Here is a 13860-nt window from a genome sequence, read left to right on the forward strand (position 1 = left end):
TGCATTCATATACCCAAGAATCTGCACTCAAGACAAGAAACACCAGGGTTGGGAATGTGGCTTAATGGTAGACTGCTTGCCTAGCATGCATGAAGCTCTGGGTTCGATTCCTCAGTACCATAAACAGAAAAGGATGGAAATGGCACTGTGGCTCAGGTGGTAAAATGCTAGCTTTGAGCAAAAGAAGCCCAGGGACATTGTCTATGTCCTGAGTTAAAGCCCCAGGACTAGAAAAGGAAAGGAACAAGACCATCAGTATCCAGATGCCCCACTCATGCCTCTTCCCCAAAGGCAGGCAATAACTGCTTGGGGTCTGTAAGCTCTAGGGACCATGGCTCACTTTTGAACTTGGACTCCATCATGTCCTCCTCCACGTTGGGCTCTTCTCACTCATTACTACATGGGTGGGATTCACGCATCCTGCCGCAGATAGCATAAGCTCTGTTGTTAACTCTCAAGTGTTATATTTCTTGAAATGAGCCAGGCCCTTTCCCCCACGGAACCCCTTCCCAGTCAGCTGATATCTTGGCAGGGAGCAGGGAGGGAGGGTAGATTATGAAGTGATCAAGGTGGTACTCAAGCCATTCCCATGGAGTAAGGATGCCTGAGTACACATTTGTCTACTTTGGATGCTCATCTAGGCTGATCCCAGCTCTGTACATATTCTCCACATGTCTGCTGGTGAATGTATCTACCAGTCTACTAGCTATGTGTCCAGGACTAGAATGGCTAAGTCACAGGTAAGTGCAGATTCAACTTCCAACTGCTGATCATTGGAGGTATGTCTCAAATGGTAGAGCATCTGCCTATCAAGTACAGGACCCTGAGTTCAAACCCCATTACCACCACTGCCCCCCCACACACATACACACAGATACTCTTGGGTATTTTCCACTAGGGGTGGAGATAGGGCACCAGACATGCTCTCTAGCAGTATATACGAGTTCCTGTCGTCCCAGGACTCACCAGTATATGGTTTCATACTGCCATTGTGGTGGCAAATGTATATTTTTTTCTCTCTCTGCACTGCTAGGGATAGTACCCAGGGTCTTACACATATTAAGCACATGCTAGGCAAGTACTCTACTACTGAATTTCATTCCAAGACCAGTACTGTGGGTTTTTTTTAATTTGATTTGGTTTTTGTTTGTTTATTCAGAAAAAGTCTCCTTATATAACCCAAGATGGCCTAAAATTTGCAATTGTCAGCCTCAGCTTCCTGAGTGCTAGGATTTTAGGACTGCACCATTACACCAGGCTGGGCAATACTTTTTTTTTTTGCCTATCTTAGGACTTGGACTCAGGGCCTGGGTCCTGTCCCTGAGCCTCATTTTGCTCAAGGCTGGAACTCTATCAATTGAGTCACAGTGTCACTTCTGGCTTTTCCGGAGTAGTTTGTTGGAGATAAGAGCCTCATTGACTTTCCTGCCTGGGCTGGCTTTGAACCACAAAATCCTCAGATCTCAGCCCCCTGAGTAGCTAGGATTATAGGTGTGAGCCACTGGCACTCAGTGTGAGCAATGCTTCTAAAATCTGTAACTTTCAAAACCCTGTGAACAAGCCCAGTCTCCTGCTTCTTTCCCCCTTAGTTTTTTTTTTTTTATCATCATCTAACTTTACTGTATCATTATTTATTTTTGGCCATTGCCTGTTTCCTAGCAACAAGAAGTTAAACCCATGGAGGAAGGATTATTTAATGAATCTCTTTTTCACTGTTGGGTCCGCAGAGCCTAAAATAGTACCAGGCAGAATAGCTCCATATTTTCTGTTGAAATAAACATGTTTCAGGCACAGTCCCAGATCCCTTACTGTGATCAGCCTAGATCCCCATCAAAGTAAGATATGGACACAAGAAAGAACCCCTGATGCTGAATGGTGACCCAGACCACTTGTGCTGTTGGCAAAGGAAGGGACTGAGTTCTGCAGTCAGGTAGAGCCCGATCCAAGTCTTTGCTTTACTACTGTCTCCACAAACATGGTTGGACAACCCAACTGTTCGAGAACCTATCAGTGTCAGTTTGGCCCAGGGCTCCCAAACAGAACACAGTACATCCAGTTACATTTGAAATTCAGATAAAGCAATGACGAATTCTTAATATATTTGAGACACAGTGCGCTAACATTGCTTATCTGAAATTCAAATGTAGCTGGGTATCCTGTATTTTTAGCTAAAACTGGCAATCTTAATTTGACCAATCCTATTTCTAGGCCTGTTCTTGGCCTAGGGCTGATCATTAATGTGACCAAAGCCTTCACTTGTCATTGAGGGAGCATGAATAGCCTCTGGTCAGTGGGAAAAATCTAATCTTTGCCCCAAATGCTGGAGATTAAGAAGAGCAGGGGCACCAGACAGGCTCCAAAAGGTTGGAGGGACAGCAAGGATGAATGCACTGACATGGGTTTGAACTGGTCTTTATATGCACTATAAAGAAAAGCTCATCTCATTTACTATTTCAAAACATTGTGGGTTACAACCTAGTGCTCCCCCTACCTTTTTTTTAAAAAAAGACAGGTTTAGAAATCTAGGTGAGGCAAAGTATTTGCTGAGCTTACACATTGGGGATAGGTCAAAGCCTGGTCTTGTAGGCAGGTCACTCTGCCACTGGTGCCAGGGGAGATTGAACAACAGTGTTGTTGGCAGAGTTGGGACTATGAAGAAAGAAAAGAGCCAGTATTGTACACTCCTGGGTGCCTGTCTCAGTACACACTGTTGTCGTGGGCTCCCTAAACCCAAGACATTTGTCTCACCTGCAGGCTCGAGCCACGGATTCTAATAACCTGTTCTTTGGTTCTTTAATAGATATTGGCTGAGTGCCCCCTGTGTGTCACAATCAGAAGCAGACATTGGGAACTGAGTGGTGACTGAGACAACCCTGCCCTCCCCTCACAGTGAAGATTGACAAGTGAATAAGACAAGACATGAAGGCCAGCGTGTCTGGATATACAGGGTGCTGTGGGCATATTCACTTGACAGTCACAGGTGAAGGTTGGAAGGGTGAGGGGAAGTTCAAATACAAGGACTATGGCCATGCTAATAGGACTCCCTACCAGTTTCTAGTCCATATCTGACCTGTGATACCTGCTAACCACGCTGTCCACCTTCCCCTCTCCCTCTCACCCCCTCCCCCCCACAGCTGCTGGCAGGGCGTACGTTTCTGGAGCTCCAGGATAGTGTAGAGGATGGTGACGCCGTCCAGTGCCTCCCGGCCAATCTCCTCCTCTGGGTCCCCAATACGGAGAAGGAGCCGCCCCAGCAGCAGACCCAGAGTGGGAAAGCTTGAAGACATCTGCGTGTGTCAGTCCCGGACAGATGGTGTCCGAAGGGAACAGAGTTAGTGGGTTCCCTGACAGCTGACTCTGACCCTCAAACCTGGGAGGACAGCACCCAGCAGGGGCGTCCATCCTCCCCACGGACACTCACAAAGAAAGGCAGCGTCAGAAGTGTGTGGTTCAGCACAGAGACGTTGCTGTTCACAGCCCGAGCTCGCTCATGGGCCTTCCCAGAGTTCATCCAGGGCCCCAGAGGCTGCAGAAACAAGGGAGAGACACAGCACACGTGGGGTGCCAGCCCCTGCTTACAGATGGACAAACCGGTGTCACTAATCTGCAGGAAACTCATCTGCCAGAGGGGGCATGAAGGTGATTTGCCATGGCCTTCTCTTGTCAAGGCTCAGGAGAGGTGAGAATAGGACCCAGGGATTGGAGGGAAGGAGGTGAGGAAGGGTGGAGGAGAGGCATGAGGACAAGAACAAGAAGCGACAACAAAACATGGACAAGAGCAGTAGCAGCATGGAGCAGCTGGCAGGGCAGAGGAAGAGTGAGGGAACAGAAAGAGGTCCCTTATGAGGAACGGGAGACGATGCTGGCAGGGGATCCTGGGGTCAAATCATTCCTGGGTCTGGCCTCCCCCCAGATCTGATCCAGCATCCCCTCCCCTCTGCCCTTCCTTCTCTTCACACCCTTCCCTGCACCTCCAAGATGCTCTTCAGCCCTGCAGGGGTGGGGTCTTCAATGAAGAGGGCAATGAGCAGTGTCTTCAGGGCATCCAGAGTCTGATGGTAGAGTATCTGTGGACAGGAGGAAGACTCAGCTCTTAGGGCTCCTGGAACAACTGCCAGTCCTCCAGGCACCCCTGGCATGGGTCAGAAGGGAGAACTTATAGCAATAAAGAGATGCTCTCTGGCCCCCACCTCTGAGTATCACATATTGTCTGTTATTAAGTAAATTACTTTCCCTCTGTGGGTCAAGAGTTTCCCCATTAACAAATTGATGACTGGGAACCCGTGTTTTCTAGGGACGGCAGAAGCAGAAACCCAGCATTTACTGCATCTGCTAGGGACCAGGAGAGTGAAGGCCATTTGATTATGACCATGTCACTTTGTAACCAAATGTTTTCCTCATTTGATACAATGACCAAGGTCACACAACAAAACTAACTTCCAAGTTGTGCAGAATGAGAGCATGAAAAGGTATAAACCGGTGACTGTGACTCTAGATATTTGGGAGGCTAAGAACTGAGGATCATAATTCAAAGCCAGCAGGGGCAGGAAAATCTATAGGACTATTTATCTCTAACCACCAAAAAGTGAAACTTTGGTTCAGGTGGTAGAACACCAGAGAAGAAAAGAAGAAAGAAAGATGAGGGAAGGGGGCTGGGAGTTTGGTCTAGTGTGCATGAAGATACGGGTTCGATTCCTTGGTACCACATACATAGAAAAGCTGGACGTGGTACCGTGGCTCAAGTGGCAGAGCACGAGCCTTGAGGAAAAAGCCCAAGCCCAAGGACAGTGCTCAAGCCCTGAGTTCAAGCCCCAGGACTGGCAAGAAAAAAAAGTAAAGAAAGGAAGAAGAGAGAGAGTAGGAAGAGTAGGAGGGAGGAAGGGAGAAAGGAAGAAAGGGAGAGAAGGAGGGAAGGAGGGAGAGAGGAAGGAAGGAAAGAAGGGAGGAAGGAAGGAAGGAAGGAAGGAAGGAAGGAAGGAAGGAAGGAAGGAAGGAAGGAAGGAAGGAAGGATGCATATATGGGAGATATTTTAGGACTGTGAGGATAAATGAAGAGGGCAGCATTGCTTCTAGTATCTCTGGGGAACTTCTCTGATTCTTCCTTGAATTGTGACTTGTAGACACAAATGGCTTCTCCAGGTTACCCTTAAGGGAAACAGCCCTTAAATTCCTGCCTGAGTTTCACATCACAGTCCTGTAATTGCTGACAGATTCACAAGGCTAGGCAGTGGGTTTGAGCTGCTCTGGGAAGATTGTCTCTTCCTTGCCTTCCTTCTTCCTACTGCATCCCCAGGTCTATGGCCAAGATCCCTGCATCCTGCATACTATGGATCTGGAGGTCCTTTAGGTTACACCACAACCACCAAGCAACTATCTCCTCCTTCCCACCCACCCACTGCAGCCGATTACTGGGCAACACTTCCCTCTGCCGGCCAGGCTTGAAACCACAGGAGAGTGGACTTTACCCAGCAAGGAATCTTGACTTTTTCCCATGGGTGTTCATTCTCTCAGGGCACCAGTCCTAGAATCCACAGGCCTGATTGTGCTCACATAATATGAGACCCTCAGTCACTCTCCATCTTACTTCCCCAAACTCTGTTTATCTTCCTGGAATCTAGCTACACTTGTCTTCCGTGTGTGTGTGTGTGTGTGTGTGTGTGTGTGTGTGTGTGTGTGTGTGTGTGAAATAATACTGTGGCTCAAAGTGATAAAGCTCTAGCCTTGAGCAGAAAAACTCAAGGACAATGCCCAGGTCCTCCACTCAAGCCCCTCAACAGACATTAAAAGAAGAAAATAAGTCTCATAGATTTCCTTGCCTGTACTGTCTCCAAGTCTTGACACTCAGATCTCAGCCTTCTGAGTAGCTAGGATAACAGGTCTGCAATACTGGTCACACACCCTTTTGGCATTCTTTCAGTCACTACTCTGTCCACAGGCTCCCCACAGGCTGTTTATTTTGCCTCAAATGCTCATCCATTTGCCACCTTCTTTATTACCTAGATCTTCTTTAAGTTCTTAACTCTAGAATCACAGCTCCTTGCCCTGCCTGCGCCATGCTTCCACTGCAGGCTTTATAGTGCTGAATACTGCCTACTTGCAGCACTGACCACTGGTATAGTTCTGCATTTTTCTGAACAATCTTTAATACCATTGGTTCCCCCCATCCTTAGCCCCACTTCGAAAGCTACCAGTGTGAGTCTGATGTGGAGATATACTTGGCTAATTATTTGCTAACAAGATAAATGAATGAGAGGAAATCCTTCTCCTTTAACCACCCACCTTACCCAGCCTCTCTCCTCATCCTATACCAAGGGTCCCCTCTGCCAGCTCCTCCCAAGATGACACTGTAGAGCTTTGAAGATGTTTGCCTGGGGCCCTTGAGGTTCTGCTCCCTGGTCTCTGCCTCAGGACCTTTTTATGGCCTTTTCTCTTTTCTGATAGAGGAAAGAGGATTCCCAAGCCTGAGGACTCACCAGGAAGGTTCAGCTTACCTGGATGGCCTCCGCCTTGGCCTCGTCTTTCTCCTGCATAGCCTGCACAGAAGGCAGTGAGAATACGCTCTGCACGCACGTGTTCACCATCTCTACTCTCTCACGCACACCCAGGATGGGCTGAGTGTGACTAGGAAGGGACAGAAAGCAAAGCATGGAGGGGGGAGAGAGGGAAGGAGGGAGGGAGGGAGGGAGGGAGGGAGGGGGTTTGTGCAGGGGAAGAGGGTGAAGAATGGGATAGAGTGTAGGAGAGGAGAGGCCCAGAAGAGAGAGGGGCACCTAGAGGGAAAGGGAGAGGGACTGGGACTGGGAGGGAGCTGTGGACACCTCAGCTGGGTCAGAGTCTCCATGGCCTGCCGCCGGACAGAGCTGGAGAGGGAATCCACTGGCTCCTCCTGGATCTGCCTCTAGACAAGGGGCATGAAAAGGCCAGTGAGGAGAAAGGGCTGCTGAGCACAAAGCCACACGCTCACTCAGAGTGGGCCCCACAGCCTTTATCCTAGGTAGAACTCCTCCATTGATTCAGACCAGAGAGCCAGCTCACTGCCCAATGCCATCCTATACCCCCAGTTCACAGCCAACCAAAACACCCCATGCCCTAACTTATGCACCCCATGTGGAGAGCTCAGCAAGAATTGTTCTCACAGAAGCCTTGTGGCAACTGAGATATTGCAGCCATAGAACTGGCCTGAAGCAAGAAACACCATCCATGGCTCTCAAAATCTATCCAGTTGAATGCTTTAAAACATTCCAGTCCTTTCTTGCCTTTGATTTAGCACCTACATAGAATAGGCGCTCCATTCGTGCTATTTTCAATGGAAGTAGGAAGCATAAGGACACCAACTTAAATCCAACTGTGGAAAGCTCAGTGATTATTGGTGTACTGCTCATTCTGGTGAGCAGAACGGATCCTCTGAAGTTGCTTTCCTGGAGTAACTACTAGGTAAAGCCAGCAGCACAGGCTCCATCATGGACTGACTAAGCGTTGGATTGTGTCCTCTCACAAGCCAAAGTCCTCAAGCATTATCAAATCCACTTGTGAGATAAGAAGGCAGAGCTTTCCCAGAGGGGAAAATACTTGCCAAGTTCTCTCAGAATGGGTGGAAGGCAGTCAGAGGTGGAGCTGAGGCTCAGGTCCAGGTGAGCTGCCTCTTATACTGTCTCCTTCCTGCCTCACCTCCTCCCAGTCTCACCAAAGAGTGGATTCAGATGTCCCACTGCCTTGCCACCCCAGTGGAACCTCAGTGGGACCCCAGTGGCTCCCGCACCATCATCTTTTTCATTATTGCCTTCTTTTCTTCTTCTGCTGCCAGCATATCTTGGTTCTTCTGGAGTCTGATCACATCATCAATCTTAGGAGAGACAGAGGATAAAACAACAGCACTGGCTGGGGAGAAACGACAAGTTTCTATGAAGGGAACTTGGCTTGGGTGAAGATTTGAGAAAAGCTTGGTGGTAGGGCAGGGAGGATGGTCCCTGGAGTCCAGGACTTGGAGATGTATGAGAGATTGCGCTACAGTTAATAGAAGGGAAGGGCAGAGAGAGTTCTGAAATCCCACCATTCACAACATTTCTTCTGAGCTTTCTGTTAAAGAGCGGTTCGGGCATTCTGCTACTTGAGAGGGAATATACATTAACCAACCTGCTGCCATACCAGCAAAGCAGATTAAGGGTTAGACGTACCAGAGTCATTGTGTTGGGATCTTCTCTCTTCTCCTGCACCTTCACCAGGTATGAGGATACATCATCCAATGCGCCTGCATGCCAGCAGTTTCAGCGGGGAGAGAAGGGAGTAAAGGATGGGTGCTTGGGGTGCTGTAATCTCCTCCCCTTCCGCTGTGGACATCTTCATCCTCACTCTCCAGCAGCCACACTGAACTTTATGTTTGGTCCAAGACCTGGACTTGAACTATTTAATGTTTGCTTTCACTCATTGACTGACACTCTACCCAAGCCACTTCTCTAACCTGAGCTTTGAGAAGCCCTTTTGCAGCCACCTACCTCTCCCTTTGATGTGTGCTGTCCCGCTGTTTGGGTGGTTGACTCTTCTTCAACTGCCCACCTCATGCTTTGCAGTGTACTTATGCTTTCCTAATAAGTTCCTCTTTTTGACAATTTTATTCTCCCTGGTTCTCTTTTCTTTTCTTTTTCCTTTTTCAATTTATTTCCTTCCTTCCTTCTTTTCTTTCCTCTGTTCTTTCTTTTGGTGCTAATACTGGTTTTTGAACTCAGAGCCTTGTGTTCTCCTTTAGCTTTTTCACTAAAGGCTGGTGCTCACTACTGGAGCTCTAGCTCCACATTTGGCTTTTTGGTGATTAACTGGAGATTTTAAAAAGTTTCACCAACTTTTCTTGCCCAGTCTGGCTTTGAGCAGCTATCCTCAGATAGCACCTTCCTGAGTAGCTAGGATTACGGGCCTAAGTTCTAGCCCCTGGCTGCCTATTGCTCTTAACCTAAAACTGCTAAGGTAGCGGTGCTGTGTAACCACTCACATGTCTGATTGGGCTGTGAAATCTTGGGGGAATATTTAACTATCTCTACAACCTTATAGAAAAAGTCACCCCAAACCTGCCTGGCACAATCATTCCGTGCAACAGTTATGCACATGACATAAAGAATTATTCCAAAGGTCTCAATCCCACCCATCCCCCCCAAAAAAGGATATGAAATATAAAGTATGAGAAACATTGCTAATAGAAAGATCTTTCCTCTTGGGGAAAAAACATATAAATCAGTTCATGTTCCTTCCCCTGCCTATAGCCCCTCATGAGAACCCTCCCTCCACACCCCATATCATCTGTCATAAGGCCTCATCCTTGTCAGTCCACATGGCCATTTGGCAACTTCCCCTGCTTTATCCTCGTGGCTCTCCCCTGGCACCCCAGCTCCCTGGCTTTGTCCACCCAGGCCTTCTTCTGGTCTAGGACAAGATTCTCCATCAAGGCCTTGACACAAATAGTTTCCTTCATCTGGATCATCCCCCTGTCATGCCCTATCGTCCTCCAAGGGTGCCTTTCCTCAGGTCTCTGCCTGCCTCTCCCAGCCTTCACAGTAAGTAAGGGCCCCTCTGTGTCCTGCTATGCTATGTTCTGCTCTCTTCTGTCCATAACTATCCAAGTTATAGCCAAAGGCTAATTTGGGTATCACTGTTTAATCAGCCCCAAATCTCTCACCTTGCTAAGGATGAAAGAGCCTCATCTTTCTGGGGGTAGGGCTCCCCACTTCAAGCAGCTAGGTGAAACTGAATGCTGCAAGCCCCTTCCACCTCTCCTCTTCAAACAGGGTGGGCATAGAGCTCAAGCTTGGCCAAGAACAGTATATCATGCTTCCAGGTTCAATGACTGGCCCAGAGATGGGCATTTGAGTAACTCCAAGAAAAGCCTTCATTTAAGGGTATCAAGGTGATATCAAAGGAGAGCAGATCTCTATCTTTTCAAGGTCAAGGTCACCAGAACTTAGAGAGGGAGGATTCCATAGTCATCTAGGCTAGAAATGCCAGAGGCTGTAGGAGGATGGCACCAAGAGGATGTACTAAATAGAGCTGGTACCAAGATCTTGGCATCTAAATTTCATTCTCTACCAAAACCAGCATTCTTCTTGGAGAAATGGGGGATTCCAAAGGAAGTTCAGGATGAGCTGAAACATCTGATGCCAGAAAATAAAGGACAGAACTCCAAAGCAATGAGATATGTCAGAGGATATGGGTCAAGTTCAGGAAAATTTAAGCATGGAGACAAATTGTTCATTGAATAACTTAGAGATCACACCATGTACTAATATGAATAGATGCATATGACTGCACAGTGGAGAAATTTCCCTAACAGCCATCGTTCTCAGATGATCTAAGTGAATATTAGTCATGGAACAAATAAAAATCACCAGGCACAAGACAAGGAGGCAATGAGCAAAACTCCCTGCAAAGGATAAAAGACCCAAAAATCTGCTCATGAGGTAACATCAGATGAGCCCAGACACAGTCACAGCCTACAAAGGAGCTGGTCCATAACCTTCAAATGCATCAAGGACATGAAAGTCAGGAAAAGGCTGGAGACTGAGGGAGATAGAACATGCTGATGGATAGACTTACTTAGCTACAGAATAGAAGAATTTTTTCCCCATGATGTTATGGTTAATGAAACGAAGCTAGCTCCCTGCTCCCCACTTTCCCCTACAAATCTGAACAGCGTTCTCCCCAGCCATCTGGTTCTGGTCTCACTCACCCTCTGGGAGGCTGCGGAAAGCCATGGGGCTCTCCCTCTCCTCCCAGACACCTCCATTCTCCAGAGGCACAGTTCGAATGCTGTTGTCCTCAGAAAACTCCTGTTGACTACTCGGGGTCAGTGTGGAGGTATCACTGATTATGAAAGTGGAGCCCATGCTCATAGTTTCGCTGGAGCCCAGGAGTGGGACCATGCATGAAGATGGAGAGAGCGCTGAGTTGGGTCCATGGGAACTAGAATGCAGGCTGACACCATCACTGGAGCCAGGAATTAAGGTGACAGACGAGTCCTGAGTGAATGTTGTGTTCAGATCAGCTGTGGGCTGGCCATTTGAACCCATATTGATGGTACCCTCAGAGTTCATGCTCCAGGTTGTACCCAAGGCTCCTTTGGAAAGAGATGTGGAGATGGTGTGTGATGTCATGGTGATAGACTGACTCATCTCTGGGATCAGGGTCCCAGATGAATCTAGAGCTACACTCAGGTTCAGCTTGGAGATATTCCTTGCGCTCCCATGGAGGAGGTGATTAGCGTCACGATCCTGAGGAGTACTAGAGGCTGTTAGGAGAACCTGCGAACCCAGCCTGGAGACACAGGGGCCCAGCTCTTCTTTTGACTGGGGCCTTGCAAATGGATTTGACTCTGGCCTGGAAGGATTGGAGTTGCTCTGACCCAAACCAAAAATCTTGTTCGAGGCCGAATTGAAGGCCTCTTCAGTATTTGTCCCAGACAGGTTTTCCTGACTCAGACCCGTGGTCTCAGAAGAGCCAGAACTCAGTACAGGATTTGAGGCTGGATGGAGAGCTCTCTGTGGGTCAAGCTTGGGAGTGTGATTCAAATTCCAGTCCACAGTTTCTAGAGGACAGAAACTGGTCATCTGGAGGGAAGCTGGACCTGAGGCTCCATTGTCACAAAGTCCAGGAGTGTTTTCAGACCCCTGGCCAGGGTTCTCCTCTGAAGCTGGATGGTTTCCAGTGTGGGCCAAGCCAGGACTTGAGATAGGAACCAGGGGTACAACTGGGTTGGGCCCATGGATGGTGCCAGGGCCCAACCCTGGAGCTTCGCAGGAGTTGAGAGGTGGTGTCATTGTTGAGTCTTCATGGGGGTCAGGACTAGCCCCTGAGTTCACAGCCATGACCAGTCTGAAGGTCTCTCAATGCCACTGCCTCTTCTTTCTAATAGCCAAGCCAACTTTTTTGGCTCCCTGTGGGGGCAGGGAGAGAGAGACAGAGGAAGTGAGGGAGAGAAAGAGAAGAAGGGAGAGGAAGAGAAAGTGAGCCTGTCAGAAACATTCTTATCCCCACGGTCTTTAAATAAGTACCTCTTGGGGCTGGGAATGTGGCTTAGTGGTAGTATGCCTACCTAACATGCATGAAGCCCCTGGTTCGATTCCTCAGTACCACATAAACAGAAGGCACCGTGGCTCAAGTGGTAGAGTGCTAGCCTTGAGCACAGAGAGGCTCAAGGATACAGCCCAGGCCCTGAGTTCAAGCCCTAGGATAAGCAGCAGCAGCAGCAGAAGCCAAAGAAGGAGAAGGGGAAGGGGAAAGGGAAGGGAAAAAAGAAGAGGAGGAGGAGGAGGAGGAAAAGAAGAAGGAAAAGGAGAAGAAGAAGAGGAAGAAGAAGAAGAAGAAGAAGAAGAAGAAGAAGAAGAAGAAGAAGAAGAAGAAGAAGAGGAGGAGGAGGAGGAGGAGGAGGAGGAGGAGGAGGAGGAGGAGGAGGAGGAGGAGACAAATGAAAATCTCCAGCTCTGAGTATAGCAGCAAGTCCAAGTCATAGGTGGACAAATGAGAAAACTTTCCCACTTTAAGGTAGAAAAGGAGGAGAAGCCTCCTTATAGTTATTCGTTCAACTAGCTATATGTCACTTAATGATCTAAGTTCACCAACACCATCTCTGAGCCTTGAGACTTGGAATGTTCTAGGCCAGAGACAATCCCTTAAGTTATCAGAACTACTCTGCAAATGGTCACAGGACCAAATTCTCAAAGCCACCTTGGCAAAGCTGCCTGTGCCCCTCACAGTTGACTAATTCCGCATGAAGCAGACTTCTGCACATTGGAGAACACCGATCCTGTCAAGCAATCCGTGTGGGTGAAGTTCAGGCCCCCTTGCTATCCCACCTCACCTGAGTTACCCTCCTTGCAAGAATCCTAGAGACAACTCACCTGGCAGTGTGATGTTCCTATGCATTAGCAGGCCCCTGGGAGGAGATGCAGAAGGAATTGCATCAGATGAGTGGCTTCTTCAACACCCACTGTGCAGCCTACAAGCCAGATGTGCACATCTGCTGAGTCGCACCCCACTACATTCATACACCCACAATGGGAGTCAGGCATTATTGCCCTTTGTGTAAATGAGGAGTGAAGGTCAAGAGAAAGATCACACACTTCCTGTCCTCTAGCCACTCAGACCATGCTTGAGGACAGAATCCACAATACTTAGCAGAATCTAAAAGGTGACTCAAGCCTATAATTCTAGCTACTCAAGAGTCTGGGATCTGAGGATCAAGGTTAGAAGCCCATCCAGGCAGGAAAGTCCTTGAGACTTTTATCTCCTATTAGCCAGCAAAGAGCCAACAGTAGAACTGTGGCTCAAGTGGTAGAGTGCTAGCCTGGAGCAAAAAAGCTAAGGGACACAGCCCAGAACTGAGTTCAAACACAAAAAAATCATAACAGACCCTTTTTTGTTGGCCTTACTCCCTTTTTACTGTCTTGCCCCTTCTGTATTCCCTTTCCCTCTTTAGTCTACCCTGAGGTCTGGGCCAAGTATTCCTCCCCATCTTAGGTGTATAGCTTCACCCTCCACCTGTAAGGTTTTTGTTGTTGTTGTTGTTGTTGTTGTTGTTGTTGTTGTTTTTTAACCAGTCCTAGGGCTTGAATTCAGGGCCTGAGCACTGTCCTTGGACACTTTGCTCCAGGCTAGCACTCTAGCACTTGAGCCACAGAACCACTTCCGTTTTTTTTTCTGTGTATGTGGTACTAAGGAATGGAACCCAGGGCTTTGTGCATGCTAAGCAAGCACTCCACCACTAGGCCATGCTCCAGGCCCAACATGTAAGTTCTCAGGGCATCTCACTCACTTCCTCTTCCCTAGCACACAGTACCTTGCCTCCTACTAAACAATAAGCTCCCCAAGAGCAGGGACTAC

The 13860-nt window shown here is 48.2% G+C and overlaps 1 protein-coding gene across 6 annotated transcripts in view; it reads right to left on the reverse strand.

The window, feature by feature from the left end:
- Mroh7 (maestro heat like repeat family member 7) overlaps window positions 1-13860 on the reverse strand; it is a 40991-nt gene that overhangs the window by 19338 nt on the left and 7793 nt on the right. For 4 of the 6 annotated variants that reach the window (XM_090334760.1, XM_090334762.1, XM_090334763.1 and 1 more), the window contains exons 2-10: window positions 12879-12913; window positions 10712-11915; window positions 8175-8248; window positions 7760-7843; window positions 6819-6898; window positions 6492-6621; window positions 3972-4067; window positions 3422-3526; window positions 3152-3287 (exon numbers count right to left, since the gene is read on the reverse strand). In XM_090334760.1, the coding sequence (XP_090190886.1) occupies window positions 3152-3287; window positions 3422-3526; window positions 3972-4067; window positions 6492-6621; window positions 6819-6898; window positions 7760-7843; window positions 8175-8248; window positions 10712-11846 (1840 nt within the window). In that variant the 5' untranslated portion in view covers window positions 11847-11915; window positions 12879-12913. The remainder of the gene's footprint in view (window positions 1-3151; window positions 3288-3421; window positions 3527-3971; window positions 4068-6491; window positions 6622-6818; window positions 6899-7759; window positions 7844-8174; window positions 8249-10711; window positions 11916-12878; window positions 12914-13860) is intronic. The other 2 variants (XM_090334761.1, XM_090334764.1) reach the window with 2 other exon arrangements.

The sequence above is a fragment of the Megascapheus bottae genome, chromosome 6, assembly GCF_031878675.1.
Source record: "Megascapheus bottae isolate mThoBot1 chromosome 6, mThoBot2.hap1, whole genome shotgun sequence".
NCBI lineage: Eukaryota > Metazoa > Chordata > Mammalia > Rodentia > Geomyidae > Megascapheus > Megascapheus bottae.